The sequence below is a fragment of the Heterocephalus glaber genome, unplaced genomic scaffold, assembly GCF_053883595.1.
Source record: "Heterocephalus glaber isolate CG9 unplaced genomic scaffold, H.glaber_assembly_v1.0 deba00001504, whole genome shotgun sequence".
NCBI classification, from domain to species: Eukaryota; Metazoa; Chordata; class Mammalia; order Rodentia; family Bathyergidae; genus Heterocephalus; species Heterocephalus glaber.
Window position 1 is genome coordinate 17,029,617 of NW_028258324.1, and position 25,434 is coordinate 17,055,050.

At 41.5% G+C, this 25,434-nt stretch overlaps 2 protein-coding genes and 1 pseudogene across 3 annotated transcripts in view; 2 read left to right on the forward strand and 1 right to left on the reverse strand.

Moving 5' to 3' along the window:
* Trim42 (tripartite motif containing 42) overlaps positions 1–13,492 on the forward strand; it is a 31,096-nt gene extending 17,604 nt beyond the window's left edge. Inside the window, exon 5 of the mRNA XM_004834346.3 lies at positions 13,229–13,492. Within this exon, the coding sequence (XP_004834403.2) occupies positions 13,229–13,315 (87 nt within the window). The 3' untranslated portion in view covers positions 13,316–13,492. The remainder of the gene's footprint in view (positions 1–13,228) is intronic.
* A 677-nt stretch (positions 13,493–14,169) lies between these two features.
* On the forward strand, positions 14,170–16,257 carry LOC101721868 (transcription initiation factor TFIID subunit 6 pseudogene; annotated as a pseudogene).
* A 1,448-nt stretch (positions 16,258–17,705) lies between these two features.
* On the reverse strand, positions 17,706–20,149 carry LOC101722227 (LIM domain and actin-binding protein 1-like). 2 transcript variants are annotated; one of them, XM_087185965.1, is made up of 2 exons: positions 19,985–20,149; positions 17,706–19,701 (listed from the first exon to the last, which is right to left on the reverse strand). In XM_087185965.1, exons 1-2 carry the CDS (start codon positions 20,147–20,149, stop codon positions 17,857–17,859), a joined length of 2,010 nt encoding a protein of 669 aa, XP_087042091.1. In that variant the 3' UTR covers positions 17,706–17,856. The 2 variants fall into 2 exon arrangements, with proteins under 2 accessions (XP_087042091.1, XP_087042090.1); XM_087185964.1 differs by having other exon boundaries at positions 17,714–19,696; positions 19,728–20,149.
* Between the last annotated feature and the right edge of the window lie 5,285 nt (positions 20,150–25,434).

A 25,434-nucleotide genomic window follows, 5' to 3' on the forward strand; every position in this document is an offset into this window, starting at 1 on the left:
ACACCTTTTATATTTGATTTGCGTTAAGTCTAAGACTTGTTGATTTTAAGAGATTTTCTCTGGAGTAGAGAACATGTATCAAGAAAATTAAGGCTTTTCAAAGGTCCCATTTGAAGGTCAGCTCTATGCCAGATGCTATTCATTATCACTCATCGTTCCAACCACCCAGAAAGGAAGGAGTTATTGCCTAGATTTTACAGAATAGGAAACTAATGCTCGGAGGGTGAAAGTGGTCTCACATCACATGAGGGAGAGATTATGTTGAAACCCAAATCTATAGCTAAAGCCAGAATTCTTTGTCCCTCTGCATCATACTCAGATGCATCCAAGTCTGGAGCAATCTGGTCTCAGCTCTGGAGTCATAATGCCGCACACCAGGAGAATTATGTGAAACCCAGCCAGCAGTAGGGAGAACTGAAGTTTTAGGGGGTTTTTGTTTGAGAGAGAGAGAGAGAGAGAGAGAGAGAGAGAGAGAGAGAGAGAGGGAATATCATGCATTTAGGAAAGTGTTCCATCTTGGCTCATGTACCTGGCTCCAAATCCCAACTACACTGTGTTGCAAGCTCCATGAGGGTGGACATCACATTGGTCTTCATCCCTCTTTGCTCACAATCCCCAGCTGGGAGCCTCTAGCAGCAAAGAGCCTACTTGCCAATTTTGAAGGGATAGAAAGACATGTTCTTAGGAAAGGTACCCTCTGACTTCACTTTCCCTTCCTGATCTTCTTCTGACCCTCAGCACACCTGATGGCCACCATTCCTGTTTCTCATTATGGTCCCCTTACTTTGGCCCACTGTCTCTCTCTCTCACTTCAAATTTCAGCCAACTTCCTTGAAGTCATCTCATGACAATCTGAGTGTTGGTTTTTCTTTGCTTCCATAACAAATTAGTGTCTTAAACAACACAAAATATTTATTGCCTTATAGTTCTGGAGCTCAGAAGTCCAAAAGGGGTCTCACTGGGAAAAATCACAGTACCAGCAATGCTGTATTCCTTCTGGAGGGTCTAAGAAAGAATCCATTTCCTTACCTTTTCCAGGTTCTAGAAGCCACTTGTATTCTTTGATTTATGGGACCTTCTTGCAGCCCCTGCAAAGCCAGCAACATTGGGCTGAGTCCTTGGGCTGCCATCTCTTCTGCCTGTACCTTCCATGCAGAGGGATCTTTATGATTACATGGGGCCCACCTCATGACTCAGGACCACCCCCCTACCTCAAGACCAGCTGACTGGCAACCTTAATTGCCTCTTGCCATAAAACATAACATTTTCAAATGTTCTGGGATTAGGAAGTAGACATTATTCTGCTGACCATAATCTGTAAACTGGATGTTCTGGATTATATTAAATTTGTAGGTAAAAATTCAGGCTCAACAATAGTCACAAGCTGGTACTTTTCTGAAGTATTCTCTATAGCTTGTCAGAAAATACAGAAATGCCTAGCCCTACTCATCCTCTTAAAGCCTTGCTCTGTCCACCAGCCCCTGTATGTCTGTGTAATCAAAAGTAGTGCAGCCACCCTAGGTCTCTACAGTGCTGTTGTCCCCCTGCTCAGCCCACGCCCCCACTGAAGCCCAGCCACACAGCAGGGCTGCCTGGCCATCACACAATCCCCCTCTGCTCTTCCTCGCTCCCTGCTGCAGACCCTCTCTTCAGGCTGAGCCATCCATCTTCAGGAGCTGAGGCTGGGGGGCAACCTGAGTGACCACTGCTATTCCACATTCTGAAGAACTAGCCCTATGGCCACCCACATACTGGCAGTGGCTCCAAGCCCTGAACTGAAACATAAATGCTTTGTATTCTTTATCTCCATTGGGTTTATTGTTTTCTGAAAAGCTGCTACCCTTCATGTAATTAGAACTTCACCAGTTTCTCTCTACACACCCTGCAAATAATATGGAACCTTGGAGCAAATATCACTTAGGATCAAAGTGGACCTGGCTTTTTTCAATTCAATTCTTTTTTTTTTATTTTTATTAGATTCTTTTTTTGGTACATTGTAGGTATACAGCACAATTACATTTTTCATTGGAAATTGTACCTTTACATAATGCATCTTGGTTCTTATTTTTTCCCCATTCCTAGCCCTCCCTTCGCCCCTTCCACCCTTCCCTATTTACAAAGACTTTATTTCCATTTTTTTCCATTTCTCAGCATTTTTCCTTTCCCTTCTTTCCTTTCCCCTGCCCCCTCCCACTACCCCTACCCCTTTGGACCTTTTCTTCCTATTTTACATTATCGATTATTCATTCTAATCATTGGTACATTTTAGGTATACAATATAATGACACTCATCATCGGAAATTTGCACCTTTACATAGTCTCTCTTGGTTCTTATTTTTCACCCTTGCCCAGCCCTCCCTTCAACCCCTCCAGCCCTCCCTATTTACAAAGATTTTGTTCCTATTTTTCAATTTCTCATATTAATCCCATTCCCTTCTATCCTTTCCCCTAGCCCTCCCACTTCCTTCTCCTTTGCCCCTTTTCTTCCTATTTCACATTACCTATTATACATTTAGTCCTTGTTTACACTTTCAGTTTCTCACACCAGAGAAACTATTCGGTATTTATACATGTGTGTCCTATGTATTTCACTTCAGAGTATTGCCTCAATGTGCATCCACTTAGCTATAAATGTCTCTAATTTCTCATTTTTTATGGCTCAGTAGTACTCCATTTTATTTTTTTTAAAACACACATTTTCTTTATCCAGTCTCCAGTTGATGGGCATTTGGGCTGTTTCCAAGTTTTAGCTATTACAAACTGTGCCATTATGAACTCGGGTGCACATATATCACTGTGGTATGATTCTTTTAATTCTTTGGGGAAGATCCCCAGCACTGGAATAACGGGGTCAAATGGGACTTCCAGTCCTAGTTCTTTAAGGTATCTCCATACTGATTTCCACAGTGGTTGCACCAGTCTACACTCCCACCAGCAGTGGAGCAGGGTTCCTCTTTCCCCACAGCCCCGCCAGCATTTGTTATTGGTTGATTTCATGATAACAGCCATTCTTTCTGGAGTGAAGTGGAATCTCAGCATTGTTTTCATTTGCATCTCTCAAATGACCAGTGATGTTGAACATTTTTTCGTGTATTTATTTGCTATTTCTACTTCCTTGTCAGAGAAATGTCTGTTCATTTCAGATGCCCATTTTTGGATTGGGTCTTTAAATTTGGGAGGTCTGATCTTTTTAAGTTCTTTATAGATTCAAGATAGTAGAACTTTGTCTGAAGAAGAGCAGGTGAAGATATTTCCCCACATTGTGGGTTGTCTCTTCACACTTCTGGTGGTTTCTCTTGCTGTGCAGAAGCCTTTTAATAAGAAGAGATCCCACTTGTTGATTGTTTGTGCTAGTTCACGGGCAACTGAGGTTTTGTTCATAAAATCTTTTCCTACACCAATGTCTTCAAGGGTTCTACCTAACCTCTATTCCAACAGGTTCAGAGTTACTATTTTAATATTTAGATCTTTAATCCATTTTGATTTTAGTTTAGTGCAGGGTGAGAGATATAAATCTAGTTTTAATCTTTGGCAAGTTGAAGCCCAATTTTTCCAGCACCATTTATTAAAGAGACTATCTTTCCTCCAGTGAGGGTGTTTGGATCCTTTATCGAAGATGAGATGGTTGACTGTGCCTGGTGTTGTTTCTGTATCTTCTAATCTGTTCTACTGGTCCTCAGGTCTGTTTCTTTGCCAGTACCATGCTGTTTTTATCACAGTAGCTTTGTAGTATAGTTGGAGGTTGGGGAGTGTGATACCCCCTGCCATGTCTCTGTTACCTAGAATTGCTTTTGCTATTCTGGGTCTCTTCTTGCTCCAAATGAATTTTTGGATTGTTTTCTCAAGCTCCATGAAGTATGTTGCTGGAATCTCAATTGGAATTGCATTAAATCTATATAGCAGTTTTGGAAGTATGACCATTTTCACTACATTAAACCTTCTTACCCAGGAGCAGGGGATGTCTGTCCATTTTCTGATATCATCTTCAATCTCTCTTTTCAGAGTGCCATAGTTTTCAGAGAAGAGGTCTTTGATTTCTCTTGTTAGGTTGATTCCTAGGTATTTCTGTTTTTTGGATGCTATTGTGAAAAGAATTATTTGCCCTATTTCTCTCTCAGTGAGTCTGTCATTGGTGTAGAGGAAAGCTATTGATTTTTGTGTGGTGATCTTGTAACCAGCTACTTGACTGAATTTGGTTATTAAGTCTAGAAGACTTTTGGTAGTGTTCTTGGGGACTTCTATATAGAGTATCATGTCATTTGCAAATAATGAGAATTTGACTTCTTCATTACCTATCTTTATTCCTTTTATTTCTTTCTCTTGTCTAATTGCCATGACTAATGTTTCCAGAACTATATTGAACAAGAGTGGTGATAGTGGACATCCTTGTCTTGTTCCTGATTTTAGTGTGAAGGATTTCAGTTTTTGACCATTTAGCATGATACTGACTGTTGGTTTTTCATAAATGGCTTTTATCAGTTTGAGGTAGAGACCATCTAATCCAATTTTTTGTAGGGTTTTTATCATAAATGCATGTTGGATTTTGTCAAATGCTTTTTCTGCATCTATGGAGATAATCATATGCTTTTTGTCCTTGGCTTTATTGATATAGTGTATTACATTGATTGATTTTCGTATATTGAACCATCCCTGCATCCCTGGGATGAATCCCACTTGATCAGGGCATATGATCTGCTTGATGATCTTCTGCATTCTGTTTGCCATTATCTTATTAAGGATTTTTGCATCTATGTTCATTAGTGAGATTGGCCTATAGTTCTCCTTTTTGGTTGAGTCTTTCTCTGCTTGGGGATCAAGGTGATGCTTGCTTCCAGGAATGAATTTGGGAGTATTGCTTCTCTTTCAATTTCATTGAAGAGTTTAAACAGTAGGGGCAGCAGTTCCTATCTAAATGTCTTGAAGAATTCAGCAGTGAAGCCATCAGGGCCTGGGCTTTTCTTAGTTGATAAGTTTTTAATTACATTTTCAATTTCATTGGTTGATATTGGATTGTTCAGAATTTTTAGGTCTTCTTCATTCAACTTTGGTAATTCATATGTATCTAGAAATTCTGTCCATTTTTTCTGTGTTGTCTATCTTATTGGCATTTGGTTCTGGAAGTAGGTATTGATGATCCTCTGGATTTCTGCTGGGTCTCTTGTAATTTCACCCTTTTCATTCCTAATTGAATGGATTTGGGCTTTTTCTTTCCTTTTGCTGATAAGGTTGGCTAAGGGTTTGTCAATTTTGTTGATTCTTTCAAAGAACCAACTCTTGGCTTCATTGATTTTTTTGTATCATTCTCTTAGTCTCCATTGCATTGATTTCTCCTCTGATCTTTATAATTTCCTCCCTTGTATGAGCTTTGGGGTTGTCCTGCTCTTCTTTTTCTACAAGCTTGAGGTTCAGCATCAGGTTGTTTAATTGGGCTCGTTCTGTTTTCCTAGTATGTGTATTCACTGCTATGAATTTCCCTTGTAAGACTGCTTTCATTGTGTCCCATAGATTCTGATATGTTGTATTGTCATTGTCATTTAGTTGAAGGAACTGTCTGATTTCTTCTTTAATTTCCTCTGTGACCCATTGGTTATTCAGAAGTGTGTTGTTCAATTTCCACGTGTTTATGAAATTTTTTGAGTTTCTTTTGCTCTGGATCTCCAATTTCATCACACTATGGTCTGATAATATACAGGGGATAACTTCAATTCCTTTGCACTTAAACATGTTCCATGTGTGAGTATGTGGTCTCTTTTGGAGAATGACCCATGTGCAGCTGAGAAGAATGTGTATTGTGATTTTGTGGGGTGGAAGACTCTGTAAACATCTGTTAAGTTCATTTGTTCAAGAGTTCGATTGAGTTCTAGTATTTCATTACTTATTTTTAGTCTAGTTGATCTATCTATTCGTGACAGTGGGGTGTTGAGGTCCCCCACTACAATTGTATTAGTGCATATATGGCTTTTCATGCCCGTTAGTATTTGTTTTATATAGTTGGGCACACTGGTGTTTGGTGCATAGATATTTATGATTGTCATCTCTTCCTCTTGGATTCTTCCCTTTACAAGGATGTAGTGTCCTACTTTGTCTCTCTTAATCAGTGTTGGTTTGAAATGTACTTGATCTGCAAAGAGGAGAGCTACTCCTGCTTTTTTTCGGGTTCCTGTCGCATGCAGTATTGTTTTCCACCCTTTCACTTTCAGTCTATGAGATTCCTTTTGAATTAAGTGTGCTTCTTATATGCAGCATATTGTTGGAGTTTGCTTCTTGACCCATTCTGCCAGTCTATTTCTTTTGATTGGTGAATTGAGACCATTAACATTGATGATTATAACTGAAACGTATTGACTTGTCATTGCCATGACTTTTTCTTTTTGTTGGGTTCTCCCCCTTTCCATTTAATTTTTTGTCATGCCAGATGGGTTCATTCTGCTTTGCTTCCTGGGGTTGTGATCCTCAATGTCTGTTCCTAGGCTATTGTGTAAAATTCTTTGGAGTGCTGGTTTGGTATTCACGAAGTTCCTAAGGTGCTCTTTGTCATGAAAGTATCTTATTTCTCCATCCATTTTGAAAGATAGTTTTGCAGGTACATCAATCTGAGTTGGAGGCTGTTTTCTTTTAGGGCTTGGAATATGTCACTCCAAGCTCTTCTTGCCTTGATGGTTTGTGTTGAGAAGTCTGCTGTGATTCTGATGGGCTTTCCTTTGTATGTGATTTGTTTCTTTTCTCTGACTGCTTGGAGAACTTTGTTCTTCTGTTGTGTGTCTGGAATCTTAACAATTATATGCCTATGTGAAGATTTTTTTTGATCAAGGCTATTTGGAGTCCTATATGCCTCACTTATCTGTATGTCAAGCTCTTTTCCCCTGCTTGGGAAGATTTCTGCCATTATTTCTGTGAAGAGATTTTTTTATGTCATCTGCACTCTCTCCTGTTTCTTCATTGAGCCCAATCAGTCTTATGTTATTCTTCTTTCCATCATCTAGGAGCTGCTGGATTGATTTCTCATGTCCCCTTATAATTTTGAAGCAATTTTTCTTTTCCTGGTCACTAATTGCAATCTTATCTTCTATATCTGAAATTCTGTCCTCACATTGGCTCAGTCTGCTGTGTAGACTTTCAAGGGAGTTTTTCATGTCCTGGAAATCTATTTGCATCTGTTTTATGGATTCCATTTGTTTCTTATGTTGGGATTCCATCATGTTCCTCAGCTCCTCTCTAGATTTATTAATCATGTCTTGCATTAGGGGCGCAATTTCTTCTGTTATCTGAGAAATTATTTCTGATTTCATTTTTTCCAGATCCCCTTTTGCTGCCAGTTCAGTGGGTCCAGGTTGTTGAGTATCAGAGTGCTCCATCTCATTTCCCTTTGGGGTTGCTGTAGGTGATCTGGAAGTCTGGTTTGGAGACTTATTTCCATGTTTTCTCATTTCAATTGGGGCAGGGGGATGTTAGCATCTGCACGAATTACCTCCTCTGAGCTGGGAGAGGTGGGCCAGGGGCGGGGAGCAGAGCTGGGGATGGTGACCCAAAAGCCCTTTCCTGTGGGCTGGGAGCAGCGGGAGGGATAGTGGCCTGGAAGCCCCTTCCTCTGGACCAGAAGCAGTGGGATGGTGCCTCAGAAGCCCCTACCTCTGGGCCCGGAGCGGTGGGAGGGATGGTGGCCTGGAAGCCCCTTCCTCTGGGCCAGGAGCAGCAGGACAGTAGGTGGCCCAAAAGCCCTTTCCTCTGGGCTGGGAGCAGAGGGAGGAATGGTGACTGGGAAGCCCCTTCCTCTGGACCAGGAGCAGTGGGATGACGGCTCAGAAGCCCCTACCTCTGGGCCGGGAGCAGCGGGACTCAGTACCATGGTCTGGTTGTCCAGTGTCCTCTGAGTCTTTGTAGTGTGGAACCAGTTGGCTGTACAGGGGAGTGGGGGGTCCAGTGGATTGTTGCCAGAGCGTGGGCTGATTCGGCATGTTCAGTTCGACTCAGAACCTCAGTCGGGCGTGGGCCAATCTGCCTGTCTGCAGCAGGCTGATTTGGTGTCTTCCACGTGACTCGGGACCTCGGTAGGGCATACACAGGCCTGCCTGTCTGCACCGGGCTGATTCGGCGTGTTCAGCATGACTTGGGACCTCGGTAGGGCGTAAGCAAACCTGCCTGTCTGCAGCGGGCTGGACCCGGCTTTTTTAACCTCACAACCAGAGGATTTAATTAATGATACACCTCAGTTTATGTCCATTATCAACCCCAATCTGTGTAAGGTCCTGTTCTTGTTTATATATTCCCTTTTTGACGTCCCTTCTAATATATTTCATGTGTATCCTTTTGTTTTAATGTGTTCTTAAATAATGTATATTGTTTTCAATGTTATTAGTTTACACAAACAGTGTTGCCTTACATAGTTTCCTTTGCTTCTTGCCCATTTTTTCACTAAATTGTGTATTCTTATAATCTACCCAAGCTATTATGGGCATTTTTGTCCCTTCATGGGCACCCAGGTGACCTCCAATAACGCTGTTGTGAGCAGCCTTAACTATGGCACCTTGTTGATGGAATGGGGGTGTGAAAGTTTCTCTGGGTTATTGTAAAGTCTGCTAGGGCTGCCATAACAACATGTTACAGAGTGGTCCACAAAAACAATAGAAATTTATTTCCTCACATCTATGGAGTTGGAAGTCCAAGATCTCTGTGCCAGCAGGGTTTATTTCTCCCAAGGTGTCACCCCTTGGCTTACAGACACCACCTCTTATGTGTCCTCATGCACACACATCCCTGGGATCTCAGGGACTGAATTTCCTCTTCTTACACCAGTCAGGTTGGATTAGAGCTCACCCTCATGGCCTTGTTTTAATGTTATCACCTCTTTAAAGGCTCTATCTCCTAATATAGATTTACATTCTGAGCTCCTGGGGCTTAGGATTTCAACATACAAACTTTGGAGGGACACAATTCAGCCCATATCAGATATACACCAGGAGTGAAACTGCCAGGTCATAGAGAAGGTGTACACTGAATTTGATCACATCTGTGAATACTTCCATAAGGAATAAATGATGGCCCTTATCTTCTAACATTCACCTATATTCAGTGAAATCTATCTTTCTATCTTGCTAACCTAATAGTTATGAACTGATATATTTTTATTGTTTTAAATTTCATTTCATATACTCATAAGTTTTAAGAATTTCCTGTTAACATCATTTGTCTGTTATTCTACTGTATTTTTCTCTTCCTAAGTAATTTTCAGCATGTCCTTATATATTCTAGATAATGGTTTTATACATTGCTAATATCTTCTCCCCTTCTGACATTTATTATCTCTGTTCATAGTGTACAGTACTTCATGAAATAGTGGAGATCTTCAATTTTGATCCAATCAAAGTCATCAATTATTTTTCTCTATGTTTTGACTTCCTAAAGCTTTGTTTTAAAAGTTATTTCTTCAACTTAGATCACAAAGATAATCTTCCATCTAATCTTTTATAAAAATTTAGTTTCACCTTTCAAATTTAGATTCTACCTTTGAATATCACATAGAGATGTACCTATTTTGCCATCAGGTGAGCCAGTTTTCCCAATGCCATCTACCAAGCAATATCTTTTCTTTATTAGTATATAACAAAGGTGCTGCTTTAATCTTATCCTAAGTTTCTATGTATTTATGGGTACACCGCTGGTCTATGCAGTGATCTGTGTGTTGGTGTCCCATTGGTCTGTGTGTCTGTCTTAGTTACTTTTCTGTTGTCACTGAGACAAAAATACCCAATACCCAAAGTTAAAGGAGGAAAGGTTTATTTAGTTCACAGTTTGTAGAGGTTTCAGTCCATAATTGGTTGGCTCCAAGGTCAGGTAGCACATGGCAGAGGGGCAAACAGTTCATGGCATACAAATGGTAACAAAGCAACAAGGGACCTTAATAGCATCTTTCTGCCCCTTTTATCTTATCCAGACTACTTAGGGCAGGTAGCACTCACACCCTTAATCCTAGTGCCCTTGAGTCTAGCACTGCACCATGAATCAATCCTGGCATCACACACTCTAGATCCAGCCACCTCTGAAAAATCACTGCTCATGATCACATGAGGCTTTAGGGGGACATCTAAACATAAGCCATAACAGTGTCTGTCCCTTTGTCACTACCACACTAGTTTTGCTGTTGCAATCCTAGCTTTGTGCTTTGTCTTGAAGAACTGCTAAGGTAAGTATCTACATTAGCCCTTTTTCTATCTTAGGTTCTGTGTAGATAATCATGCAGATTTATTGCTCCATATAACTTTTGGAGTAAGTAAATTTAATTTTCTTTAAAATGCAGACAGAATTTGAGGAAGTCATTGAGTCTTTAATTAAGAGATAATTGATGTATTTGAAATATGTTTGAGCATTTATTAAAAGTATTTTATCCTTTTTTTTACCAGGGTTTTTAAGTTTTTCTATAGAGTTACCATGCCTTCTTGGTTAAAGTATTATACTTTAGAGATCTAATAAACAGCATGAGCACATAGTATTGTATACTAAAAATTTGCCAAGATTTTAAGTGCTCTTTACACACACACACACAGTAATTATGTGGGATGATGATACACCAATCTTTTTTATTGTAGTAGTCATTTCACTTCATATATGTGTATCAAAACATCATTTGGCACACCTTCATATATCCAATAAAAATAAATAGTTTGCAGACTTTATTGATTTTAAGAATGTTGTTTTGTATTTTATTATTATTTTCTAATGGATTCCTTGTTTAGAATAAAGATTTGTTGTTTGTAGATTCATCTTAATTCTAACTACTTTGAAAATGATGATACCCTGTGTATTAACTATTATTATTCTCATTATTTTGTTATGAAAATTTGTTTTATTTTTCATAAAAATAAATAATAAAAAATACTACATGGGACAGAACAAAACCTCTCTTATTATTCTGAGAGTCAATCTGTTGACTATGCTTGTTTTTCCAGACATATACCACTTTAAATTATTGTTTTATATCTTTCCATACAATCTTTTTTTCTTTTTTGTACCAGGGAGCAAACTCAGGACCTTGCGTTTGTCAGGCCGGTGCAGTGCCACTGAGCTACATCCCCCTGCCCTCCTTATAGTCCTTGAACTTATGTTTTTCTTCCCTAATTGCTTTGGGTGGGACCTTCAGTTATACATAAAATGGTAACAGTGATAGTGGATATTCTTGTCATATTCCTGATCTTTAAGTTTCTCTACTGAGTTATTTTCTATTTAGTTTTTGTTGTGTATACTACTTATTACATTAAGGAAATTTCCTTCTACTTCTAGGTTTCTGAGAGCTTATGCATAAATAATAAACCTTATTAACTTTTTTGCATTATCTGAGATAATCATATGATTTTTCTCCTTTAGGCTATTATTAATAAAGTTAATTACAATAACTGATTTGGGAGTGCTAGGGATTAAACCCAGGGCTTTATACATGCTAAGCATATATTCTACCACTGAGCTATATCCCCAGCCCACAATGATTTTCTGATACTACACTCTACTTGAATTCATGAAATAAACCCTATGTGATTGTCCATGTGTTATTTTTTAATACTGTCTCTAATAACTATTTCAGCTAGTTCATTTTTTATTTTAAATTATTATGTTTATGATCATAAGTGAACTGGGCTTATAATGTTTTGCTTATATTGCTTTTACCTACTTCTGAAACCAATATTTCACTAGTTTAATAAAAGAATATGGAATGCTTTTTCTCATCTCCATTTTCTGGAGCAGCTCTATCTTAGAAGTTTGGTAGAATTCATTTGGAAAGCAATCTGAGCCTGGGAAACTTGGGGCACCTGAGGCAAGGGAATGGATATCAGCTATCATGTCCATTTCTTTACTATCAAGTTCTGTCTTTTTTGCTTCTTCTGTCCTCTGTTTATCTGATGACCTTGTTTGTACACACACCTCAACCTCCCTGGCTCATTCACATGTCACACATGGTCTTTTTCTTTCAAAGTCCTGGCTATAGTTTGAGGTACTCAAATTCTCTATTCTCTGTAATTCAGTTCTTAGGCCCTCATACCATTATTACCCTTTGTTCATTGCCCCCTGGTAGCTCGGTGTATATATGTTGTTTATGTTTCCTGTCAGGGTTACAGCTATGCATTATCTCCATTTTTACCTAGGAACTAGGCAATCTGTCAACTATATAATATGACCTTTACCTTGCATGCAGCTTTGTTTTCTCTGAAACCAAAACTAATTTTATAAAAGTAGACCGCATAATGCTAGTGAGTATCTATATTTTTGTCCTTTCCCTTTGTATATAAAAATAAAAGGTTAAAAATTTTATACATAGAGACTTTGTGCTTCATGGAAACATTCCTCTTCACCGTCCCAACTCCATCTTCTCCTATCTGCCCTGCAAGTCCCCATTCCTCTGGACAGAGCCCACTGGCCCTCAGAACTCCTCCATTCCTGAGTTCCAACTTCACTCCATAAATGCCTCTGTAGCAAATGTGTACTTGGAAAGAATGAGAATGCTGCCAGACCAGAGACATGGAAAAATGCACCACCTTCCAGGTTAGACATGGAGCCCCACATCTCAGTGGAGTTGGTGAGATTTCTAATTGGATCCTGCCTGGCCCTCATGCCCAGTGCAATTTGCCTTTCCTGCGTACTACTGAGCATCCATTGATTCCTGCCTGTACCAAAGGGAAACATTTGACTTATAATTTATAGCCTATTCATCTTTTGTCTACTCTTCTAAGAACATTCTCTTTACCATAACTAGTAGTATTGGAACTATATAGATGAGAGACAATCATCCTCCCACCCCCTTCAAGGTATTCTCAGTCTGGAAAGAAAGTCAAACTTAGCACCTGAAACTTACAACTGACAAGAGCTATGAAAGAAACAAGTGCCAGAGGATGGAGGAAGATCCAGGGGGTACTCTGTGGTGACACCCACCTGGGTCCAGCCTGCCAGTCCTCAGCACTCACATACTGAGCAAGTGCTGAGCTGCCTTAAGGGAAGCAGGACCTGGTCCATGGCATCACAACCCCTCCACATACCAGCTTCGGGTCTTTGTCAAAGCTGTGACCGCCTCGGTGCTGAGGTTTCTTCCTCTCTCAAGCAGGGTTGAGAGCAGTGGCCTCCTGTGGATGCTGTAAGGAGTTAAGGAGATGATGTGTACAGTTCTGTTCTAGCAGGAGCGCACTGGGCTCCTGGGAGCCCCAGCTCCTTTGTGGCTAGTAGCACAGCTTTTTGTTTCTCATTGCAGGTGGTGACACCAGATGGGCATGGGAAGAACCGAGCTAAGTGGGGCCTCCTGAAAAATATTCAGTCTGCCCTCCAGAATCGCTTCTGAGCCCCTGCGGAGCCCCCTCCAAGATACACCAAAAAGAAGATACATACATATACGTACCTATGTATTGCATTTTTCTCACCGCATTCTCCAAGGAGGTTGTAGATGAAAGTTCCCAGGACTAAGTTTTCCAGCAGGAGTCTTCTGAGACCTAATAAAAAGAAATGCCTGACATCATGACCTCCTGGCCTGCTCTTTGTCCATGTTGATGAAACTAAGATACAGTCAGGAAATCTGTATGTTTCCTTCAGCTCAGGTCCAGCAGAGGCTCAGCAGTCTGTGGTGTTGGGTATGGCAAACATCATCCCTTGGGTATTAAAAAGAGGACTCTACAGTTGGGTCCCTTGGGTATGCATTTTAATGCTTACTTGCTCTGGGTATTTGAGTAAGTCACTCATTGATGGGGAGCTCATACCTTACCACACAATCTATTTCAGTAGTAAGTTTAACCAGCACTGTAAGAATGCTCTTCCTAATTATTGAGCCTAAATGTATCTTTCCATAACTTTCACCCCTTGTTCTGCAGTATGCCTCTGGGCCATAAAGACTATATGCCTTCCCTCTTCTCCTCACTCCCTCTGTGCTCCTGAGCAAATGAGGAACCGTAGACCCCTGGCTATATTACAGTATTACAAGAACAGTTACCCCAGGGAGCTTTGTTATGATCCCATTACTATAAATGATAGCTTGAATCCACTATCAGATTTGATATTACCATATAATCATTTCTGTAAAAAGCTTCAGAATCATCATTAGCATGGGGAGCAAATTAAATGACATGCCAGCAGGGATTTTACTACTGATAAACTAAAATGAAATTGGAGATGGCGCCGAGCGCCGGATGAGCAGCGCTTTGGCAGTGGGTCTCCATCACCCCACCCTGGGGCCACATCCTTCCAGGGAGAGGAGGAGGCACTCCAGCATGGCTGAGGAGAAGAAGCTGAAGCTCAGCAATACTGTGTTGCCTTCTAAGTCCATGAAGGTCGTGGCTGAATCAATGGTCATTGCTCAGATTCAGGAGGAAACCTGCCAGCTGTTGACAGATGAGGTCAGCTACCGAATCAAAGAGATTGCACAGGATGCTCTCAAGTTCATGCACATGGGAAAGCGACAGAAGCTCACCACCAGTGATATTGACTATGCACTGAAACTGGAGAATGTTGAGCCACTCTATGGCTTCCATGCTCAGGAATTCATTCCTTTCCGTTTTGCATCTGGTGGGGGCTGAGAGCTCTACTTCTATGAGGAGAAGGAGGTTGATCTAAGTGACATCATCAATATCCCTCTGCCTCAGATGCCTCTAGATGTCTGCCTCAAAGCTCATTGGCTGAGCATGGAAGGCTGCCAGCCAGCTATACCTGAGAATCCACCCCCAGCTCCCAAAGAGCAGCAGAAGGTCGAGGCCACAGAACCCCTGAAGTCAGCAAAGCCAGGCCAGGAGAAAGATGGACCCCTGAAAGGCAAAGGTCAAGGGGCCACCCCAGCTGACAGCAAAAGGAAAGAGAAGAAGGCACCACGATTGCTGGAGGGGGCCTCTTTGCACCTGAAGCCTCACAGTATCCATGAACTCTCTGTACAGCAGCAGCTGTACTACAAGGAGATCACTGAAGCCTATGTGGGGTCCTGTAAGGCTGAGAGAGTGGAAGCTCTGCAGAGCATTGCCACAGACCCAGGGCTCTATCAGATGCTGCCGAGGTTCAGTACCTTCATCTCCGAGAGGGTCTGCGTCAATGTGGCTCAGAATAACCTGGCCCTGCTCATCTATCTGATGCGCATGGTGAAGGCACTGATGGACAACCCTACATTGTATCTAGAAAAATATGTGCATGAGCTGATTCCAGCCGTGATGACCTGCATTGTGAGCAGACACCTGTGCCTGTGACCTGACATGGACATAGACAGTCACTGGGTGCTGCGGGACTTTGCTGCCCGCCTAGTGGCCCAGGTCTGCAAGCATTTCAGCACAACCACTAACAACATCCAGTCCCGGATCACAAAGACCTTTACTAAGAGCTGGGTGGATGAGAAGACTCCCTAGACAACTTGTTATGGCTCCATTGTAGGCCTGGCAGAGCTGAGACATGATGTGATTAAAACTCTGATTCTGCCATGGCTGCAGCAGGAGGGGGAGCGGATCCGAAGCATCCTGGATGACCCAGTGCTGGGCAACATCGACCAAATTGGAGCTGACCATGTGCAGAGCCTCCTTCTGAAATACTGTGCACCTGTACTGGCTAAGCTGCACCCCCTGCCCGACAATCAGGATGCCTATCGGGCAGAATTTGGGTCCCTTGGGCCCCTCCTCTGCTCCCATGTGGTCAAGGCCCAGGGCCAGGCTGCTCTGCAGGCACAGTAGGTCAGCAGGGCTACAATGACCATCACACAGCCCCGACCCACGCTGACACTCTCTCAGGCCCCTCAGTCTGGCCCTCGGACCCCGGCTTGCTAAAGGTCCCTGGCTCCATCGCACTGCCGGTCCAGACACTGGTGTCTGCACAAGCTGCTGCCCCACCTCAGCCTTCCCCTCCTCCAACCAAGTTTATTGTAGTGTCATCGTCCTCCAGCACCTCATCCACCCAGCAAGTCCTGTCCCTCAGTACCTGAGCCCCTGGCTCAGGCTCCACCACTACCTCTCCTGTCACTACCACAATCCCCAGCATGCACCCCATTGTCAAGCTGGTCTCCACCGCCTCCACTGCACCCCCCAGCACAGCGTCCAGAAATACATCGTGGTCTCACTGACCCCAACAGGAGATGGCAAAGGAGGCCCTCCCTCCCATCCTTCTGCAGTTCCTCCCACCTCATCTTCCCCCTCTCCACTTGGGGGCAGTGCCCCCTGTGGGGGGAAACAGGAAGCTGGGGACAGCCCTCCTCCAGCTCCAGGGATTCCGAAAGCAAATGGTTCCCAGGTCCCTGGACCTGGCTCCCCTCAGCCTGCTCCGTGATAACATCATCCATTTACTGACCTTCTCTCCCACGAATTCCTATGCACATACACACAAGTGAGGTGGAAGAAAGAGTAGGCTGCTTACCCATATGACTTTCTCTTTAGACACTGTATAGTCAGTTCCTCAGAATAAAAGTTGATTTGTAAGTTCAAAAAAAATTAAAATGAAATTAAATTTAAAAAACTTTCAGTGCATGAAAGTGCATTATAATGATCACACCTACTCATGGCACCAGTAAGGATTAGACCAGAATTAAGTAAGGTGTAGCACCCTGCTCTTGCCTCTCTAGAGAACACAGAAACCTGCCTTCAAGCTGGATTCTTCAAATTCTATCAAATGTAACAGGCATTTCTTTTTTTAATGTAAATTAAAAGCTTTATTGAATAAAAATGTCCCAGACTAAGCAAGACAGTAAGAAAACATTATTTTACATCTCTAAAAAATATCAAAGCTAAATCTCTATGAATGCAGTACACACCTCTTCCTCCCCTGCACACAATTTGGAATATCAATTATGTACAACAAATGTACTCAAGCTCATATGTTCCCAGCCTTAATACTAAAGAAAACTATCCCAATAAAAAGGCCTATTGCTGGTTTGATTTCCCTCTGGGAATACAGTCTGCCATAAAAATCAATACACTTCAGAACTGACAAGTATTTAAAAATTAGTGTCTCAAAAAGGGGCTATCAGAAGTGAAATAAGGTTTGGAGATCTGAGCTTAAGTGGGTGAAGGCATTTCTTTCCCTTACTCTTCCTTTGAACTCACTATGCTCTAACATGGAGCATGGTGAATAAAGATCCAAAGGCATTACAAAAATATTGCAACCTTCAATAAATTGTGAGAAGCACAGACACCACAAAAAAGAAAGCAATCACTTGGGGTGTAGTTAAACTCATTGGCAAATACCATAGCATATTTGGGAGACAGTGGATCTCCCCAAGCACCAAAGCTTGTAGGTTGGTTCTTCAATTGTCTCAAAAGGTGCTATGAAAAGGTGGCTATATTATACCTCAGTAATTCAGTTCAAGATGTAAAGAATAGTATGCAAAGCAATAAATTCTCTATGTAATCATAGTAAGAAAATTAACCTAAAAAATCTTATAAGACTAAATACTTGATCTCTTAACAGTTGAATACTAAAAAATTAAATTGGTATTCATTTAAAAATATACAAACTGTGCCCTTTATACTAAAGTGCATTCAGTCATAATGTTTAGACCCTTAAATCCCTTCTGTATGTTCTCTTACTTCCACAATGTAAAAATGCACTACTAATCATCTATCTACTTTAATATCTTTTGGGAATACAGTGGAATCTGGATTATATCAGTTGGAATATCTCCCTATTTATAAGCACCTATTTATATCATCATGGATAAAATGGAAGATTTAAGTAATGTTATCTTTTGCACTTAGAACTGGTTTACTGCCTACGGTTTTGTTTGTTTGTGGTAGCAGAAATTCATTTCCAAAGTTGCTTCCACAAAAATGACAGTTCATGTTAGGATTGCTGTTTCTTGCATCACTTTGATAAAGGGCAGTGACTCACTAATACTAAGATGAATTTAAGACCCAGCACTCTTGCAGTTTGTCATTCTTCATCCTCATCCTCATCATAGTACCTATTTCTCTTTATCTGTTCTTCTACAGACAGCTCTTTGACTTCTTCTCCCTCCCAGAATCCCATATCCTGTGGTTTCTGATCCTGAGTAGTGTATTCTTTACTGAAGGTGTTATCTGCAAAGCTGGACAAATTTGGAGACTTGGGTTCTACTGGAGACTGTTCTTTGAGGAGGTTGCTATAATCATCATCTAGGTTTGCACCATTTTCTACGAGATTCTCACTCCCCATCTCAAAGCTATGAATTTCCTTACTTCTTCTCCCTGCCTCTCCTCTTTTAGGCACCTTATTTTGCCAGGTCATTTTGTCCATGCTCCCATTCTTCTCAGGAACCTTGGCACTTTCCATTTGTTTTCTTTCTGCTTCTATCCCTCCTACAAACTCCTCATTCTGGTCTGACATGCTCCAACCTTTCCTGATAGGTGGGGACAAATTTGGGGGGCTCTTGACAGAAGAGGTTCGAAAAGAAGCTGCCACAGTGAAGGGGCAGCTTCTTTCCTTCAGCGAAGAAGATTGTCTTAGCTTCTTCAGATCCAGATCTACATCCTCAGGAGCTTCTGGCTTGCTGACTTTGTCCTCAGGAAGCCATTTGAGTTTAGATACTTTGATTCCTTCCTCCAAGGTACTTCCAGAACTGCTAAATTTAGTTGGGGGAGGCCAGGTGGCCTTTAGCTTCTTGGTTTCAGCTGGCTTGTCTTCCTTTTCTGGCTGAGAGGAGGCCTTGGCTTCCATACTTGCAGCCAGCACACCCACCTTGGCAATGGGTGCATCTTCCACCCCTGGGCTCTGGGACATCTCCCCTGCACTTGGAATTTGGGCTGGTTTCTCCAAGGTCTCCTCATTTTCATTTTTGCTTGCCCACAGATCCTTGTGTGGTCTATGCCCAAAGCCTTCATCATAGTTGCTTTTAGATTTAAAGAGTTGATTGAAATGAGGCTTACAATAGATTCTCCCATGTATAGATGTGTATGTTCCTAGACTAAGTTTGTTGTTGCAATAGGAGCAACGGAAGCAGCTGATGTGAAACACTTGTTGGTTGGCCAGGAGACGCTCCATGGGGTAGACTGTCTTCCGACATTCAACACAGGTTTCTCTTGCAGGTGCCTGAAACTTCTTCACTGCTTTGGTAGGAGAGCTTTCAGAAAGGGTGGAGGCTCTGGCATCTGGACTCAGCAGCTTGGGGTACACAGGTTGCTGCACCTCGCTGTTAACCTGAGAATTACAGGAGTCATCTTCAGCATGGGTGGAACAGACTGCCAGTCTATTCTCAGTTGCAGAAATCTTTTCTGATGCCTGATGGGAGGCACAGACCTCAGGACCTGGGGGCATATTCTCCTTTTGTTCCAATTTATGAGTTCTGATTTCACCACCACTGACTTTCAACTCATTTGTATAGCTGATTGAACTACTTTGTGTGGACACAGCTGCCTGGTACTTGGCCATTTGATCCTGTATGGAGGCTTCTGAGAGGTGTGGGAGTTCCAGATTTCGCCTACTCCCATTTTTCTCCAAGTTGAATGCAGAGAATGGCAAATGGCCTGAGCCTATTTCCAGGTCACCCAGAGGATAGCTGTTTTCAGAGATCCTTCGTCTACCTGCATTCCGGCTTTGGGGTCCAAGAATCTTGGTTTGAGTTGGTTCACCTTTCTCAAACATCATCTTAAGCCTGTTCAGTGGGACATTGTATTTCTCTATTGTCCTTGGAGCTTCTGTGTTTTCACTGATTTCAGATTTCTCAACTTCATGTCTGGAATCTCCCAGACAATTTTCCATGTTTTCGCTTTCGGGTGTGTGGTCTTTAAGATCTTCACTATCCTCAGGCTGATACCAAGGCTGAATACCAACGCTGAATACCTGGATCAGGATGGGATCCAAATCTAGGTCTGGGCTGGGTCTGTCCCTCGTGATCAGCTCCAGCTCCAGAAGTGGAGTTGCTTGTCACTTCGCCAGGAGGGTGGTCGACTCTGTGCCTAATCTCAGAGCTGCTGTTTCCAACTGGGTCTGTGTGCAGCTCTGCTCCAGGTGCTGGGTTCTCCCACTTCTTCTTTAACACAGTCAGGGTTCCCTGTCTAAAGTGCTGGGGGAGATTTTCAGTGTTACTTCTCTTCTTTTCCATGTTAGCCTCTTCAGCTGCTTTCTGGAACTTGGAGAATATTTCCATAATAGCTGGTGACTTGTTCTTGTTGATAAGAGAAAGTTCTTTGGCCGTTACCCTGAATGATAGGGAAGTCTGCTGTCCTCTATTAAAAGGAGTTGATTCCATTTTGTCTTACAGATATCAAAACACCTTTGTCCAGAAGAGGTGAGATTAGAAATGAGTCAATAGTTTCCTTATTTGAAGGGCAAAAAAGATAAATTAAGGAGCATCCTGCAGCTCTCCTGACAACCGAAGAGCATAACTGCTTGGGTAGAGTACAGTTCACTGGGTTCTGCTCCAACTGCCTGGCAACAGAAGGACACTGGCCTGCTGACCCTTGGCTGGGTCACACTAAAAGTCCCATGATGCAAAGCAGGTGACAGGCAACCCTAAAGACCATGCTGCTTTCCCACATATACCACTTGATTCTTCTCTTATTTATTTATTTTTTTGAGACAGGCCTCACTTTGTACTTTAGGCTGGTCCTGTGTAGCCTAGGCTGGCCTCAAACTAGAGGTGATCCTCTAGCCTCACCCTTTCAAGTGCTGGGATTAGAAGCATGTGCTACCATGCCTGGCTTACTTTGTTCTTCTGACTATAACACTGGCTGAAACTAATACTAGCCTTTTGAAATTTTTGTTGATTCAAAAAAAAAAGAAAAAGAGAGCCAGGGATGTAGCTCAGTGGTGCTGAGCCTGACTGGCAAGTGCAAGGTCCTGAGTTTGATTCCTGGTACTGAAAAAAAATTTTTTTTTTAAATTTATTTTAGTCTCCTTGTTGGAAAGAGGCATAATACACAGTAATGGAAAGGAGCTCTGGCATTAAAGCACGCACTTTGGCCTTGCCACTCAAAGCTGTGCACCTTTCCTAAAACTCAGATTTCTCATCCCTCTAACAGGGATTTCTAAACAGCACAGACACCCCTGCCCATTGTTTGGTCTCTGAAGTTGTGAGTCACATGGAAACCCCAATCTCAGGACTGTCCTTGAGGTTGAAGACATATATGTATATAGGTACCTGTATAGGTATGCTAAATATAACCAGGAGCCTGGTAGATATAAATTTACAAATATACCCCACCATATACCCCTCTGTATATCCACATAGCTCAACAACCCTAATAACTTTTCTTTAGAAAAGAATCTATAGCTAAGGAACAGATAATTAGTGGCAGAGACTTCAGAATATCTCTCAGTGTGGTAGAACACCTGCTAGTTACATTAATGGCTGTTTTCTTGCCCCTCTTTTTTTCTTTTGATATCCATTCTAGATTCATTCTTTCATTAGTACATCGATAATGAGACCCGTGGGAACACAGCAGTGAATCAAACCAACCCAGTCCCTGCCCCACAGATCTTGCAGTCTAACGGGTGGAACAGATCGTGTAAAAAAAGGTAAAAACACACAGTGACTGAAAATGAGAAGAAATCTTAGCAAGGAAAGCAGCATGGAGCTGGGAAATTTCAATTCTGAAGAGGGTGTCAGTGAAGGACTCCCCAGAAAGGTGACCTTAAAGCCACTTCCTCAAGAATGAGAAGGAGCCAGCACATATATGCAGAAGTAAAAAGGATTCGGGACAGAAAGGTAGCAGATGCTAAGACCCTGAAGCAGAAAAAGACTTGGCAGGTTCAAAAATCTACACCACTGGGAGCCTGGAGTACAAGAAACAAGGAATATACAAATGTCTCCGACAGGACTGGTAGGCCATCACAGAGGGTGAGCACCCCAGGAAGCTCAGGGAGGAGGTAACACAAGGCAATGTCACAAGCATATTTATCTTCAATAAAATTGCTTTTGCTTCTGTGGAAAATAAGATGTGAGGGCCAAGAGAAAAGGCAGGAGGGTTGCTAGAAATAGCATGGTTAGCCAGGCTGCAAAGGGATTCATGGTAGAACTGACAGCCCTCTCTAACCAATGGCTTGAGTGTGAATGAACAAGAGAGAGAAATCAAGTGTGATGCCCAATGTTCAGCCATAAGTACTGGGTAGATCTTGCAAGCAGATAGGGGAAAACAAGCAAGTTTCAGGAAAACTCCACAGTGCTTTAGGTGCATGAAGTGTGAAATCCTTGAGGGACAGCTCAATAGAATCTAATGGTGGCGTATGAATAATACATCAGTTGATGGAGTCAAGAAACTGAAACCCCACCAGTTATTTTTTTCCTTAAATTCTTTTATTGGTACATTTTAGGTATATAATATGTTTACATTTATCATTGGGTGCTTGTACCTGTACATGATGTAGCTTGGTTCTTATTTTTTCCCCATTACCCACGTGCCCTTCCCTATTTACAAATACTTTGTTTCCATTTTTTCCTTTTCTCATAATTTTTCCTTTCCCTTCTTTCCTTTTCCCTTCCCCTCCCACTTCCCCTACCCCTTTGGACCTTTTCTTCCTATTTCAAATGATCAAATATTCATTTTAATCCTTATTTACACTTTCAGTTTCTCACACTAGAGATACTATTCAGGATTTACACGTGTGTTTCCTATTTATTTCACTTAAAGAGTATGGCCTCAATATGCATCCACATAGGTATAAATGTCTCTAGTTTCTTGTTCTTTATGGCTGAGTACTACTCCATTTTATTTTTTAAAAAACCACACCTTCTTTATCCAGTTTCCAGTTGATGGGCACTTGGGCTGTTTCCAAGCTTTAGCTATTATAACCTGTTTCACGATAAACATGGGTGCACATATATCACTGTGGTATGATTCTTTTAATTCTTTGGGGAAGATCCCCAGCAGGGGAATAGCTGGGTCAAATGGTACCTCTAGTCCTAGTTCTTTGAGGGATCTCCATACTGATTTCCACAGTGGTTGCACCAGTCTGCACTCCCACCAACAATGGAGAAGGGTTCTTTTCCCCCTACAGCCTCCCCAGCATTTGTAATTGGTTGATTTCTTGATAGCAGCCATTATTTCTGGCATGAGGTGGAACCTCAGTGCTGTTTTCATCTGCATCACTCAAATGAACAGTGATGTTGAACATTTTTTCATATGTTTATTTGCTGCTTTTACTTCTTTGTCTGAGAAATGTCTGTTCCTTTCAGATGCTCATTTTTGAATTGGGTCTTTAAATTTGGAGGTCTGATTTTTTTCTGTTCTTTATATATTCTAAATAGTAGTCCTTTGTCTGCGGTACAGCAGCTAAAGTTTTTTTTTTCACACTGTAGGTTGTCTCTTAGCTCTGTTGATGGTTTCTCTTGCAGGGTAGAAGCTTTTTTTTTTTTCTTTTTGTATTAAATTCTTTTATTGGTACATTGTAGGTATACAATACAATTACATTTCTCACTGGTAATTGTACATTTATACAATGCATCTTGGTTCATATTTTTTCCCCATTCCGAGCCCTCCCTTCACGCCCTCCACCCGTCCCTCTTTACAAAGACTTTATTTCCATTTTTTCCATTTCTCATCATTTTTTCCCTTCCCTTCTTTCTTTCCCGTGCCCCTCCCACTACCCCTACCCCTTTGGACCTTTTCTTCCTATTTTACATTTTCGATTATTCATTCTAATAATTGGTACATTTTAGGTATACAATATAATGACAATCATCATTGGAAATTTGCACCTTTACATAGTCTCTCTTGGTTCTTATTTTTCACCCTTGCCCAGCCCTCCCTTCAACCCCTCCAGTCCTCCCTATTTACAAAGATTTTGTTCTTATTTTTCCATTTTCTCATATTAATCCCATTCCCTTCTATCTTTTCCCCTAGCCCTCCCACTTCCTTCCCCTTTGAGCCTTTTCTTCCTATTTCACATGACCTATTATACATTTAGTCCTTATTTACACTTTCAGTTTCTCACACCAGAGAAACTATTCGGTATTTATTCATGTGTGTCCTATTTATTTCACTTAAGAGTATTGCCTCAATGTGCATCCACTTAGCTATAAATGTCTCTAATTTCTCATTTTTTATGGCTCAGTAGTACTCCATTTTATTTTTTTTAAAAAAACCACATTTTCTTTATCCAGTCTCCAGTTCATGGGAATTTGGGCTGTTTCCAAGTTTTAGCTGTTACAAACTGTGCTGCTATGAACAAGGGTGCACATATATCACTGTGGTATGATTCTTTTAATTCTTTGGGGAAGATCCCCAGCAGTGGAATAGCGGGTCAAATGGGACTTCCAGTCCTAGTTCTTTGAGGTATCTCCATACTGATTTCCACAGTGCTTGCACCAGTCTACACTCCCACCAGCAGTGGAACAGGGTTCCTCTTTCCCCACAGCCCCGCCAGCATTTGTTATTGGTTGATTTCATGATAGCAGCCATTCTTTCTGGAGTGAAGTGGAATCTCAGCATTGTTTTCATTTGCATCTCTTGAATGACCAGTGATGTTGAACATTTTTTCATGTATTTATTTGCTGTTTCTACTTCCTTGTCTGAGAAATGTCTGTTCATTTCAGATGCCCATTTTCGGATTGGGTCTTTAAATTTGGGAGGTCTGATCTTTTTAAGTTCTTTGTAGATTCGAGATAGTAGACCTTTGTCTGAGGAAGAGCAGGTGAAGATTTTTTTCCACATTGCGGGTTGTCTCTTCACACTGCTGGTGGTTTCTCTTGCTGCGCAGAAACTTTTTATTATGAAGAAATGCCATTTGTTGATTGTTTTTGCTAGTTGATGGGCAACTGAGGTTTTGTTCATAAAATCTTTTCCTACACCGAAGACTTCAAGGGTTCTACCTAACCTCTGTTCCAACTGGTTCAAAGTTTCTATTTTAATATTTAGATCTTTAATCCATTTTGATTTTAGTTTAGTGCATGGTGAGAAATATAGGTCTAGTTTTAATCTTTGGCAAGTTGAAGCCCAATTTTTCCAGCACCATTTATTAAAGAGGCTATCTTTCCTCCAGTCAGGGTGTTTGGCTCCTTTGTTGAAGATGAGATGGCTGAGTGTGTCTGGCATTGTTTCTGCATCTTCTAATCTGTTCCACTGGGCCTCAAGTCTGTTTCTTTGCCAGTGCCATGCTGTTTTTATCACAGTAGCTTTGTAGTATAGTTGCAGGTTGGGGATTGTAATACTCCCTGCCATATCTCTGTTACCTAGAATTGCTTTTGCTATTCTGGGTCTCTTCTTGCTCCAAATGAATTTTTGGATTGTTTTCTCAAGGTCCATGAAGTATGCTGCTGGGATGTCAAATGGAATTGCATTAAATCTATATAGCAGTTTTGGAAGTATGGCCATTTTCACTATATTAATCCTTCCTACCCAGGAGCAGGGGATGTCTGTCCATTTTCTGATATCATCTTCAATCTCTCTTTTCAGAGTGCCATAGTTTTCAGAGAAGAGGTCTTTGATTTCTTTTGTTAGGATGATTCCTAGGTATTTCAGTTTTTTGGATGCTATTGTGAAAAGAATTATTTGCCCTATTTCTCAGTGAGTCTGTCATTGGTGTAGAGGAAAGCTA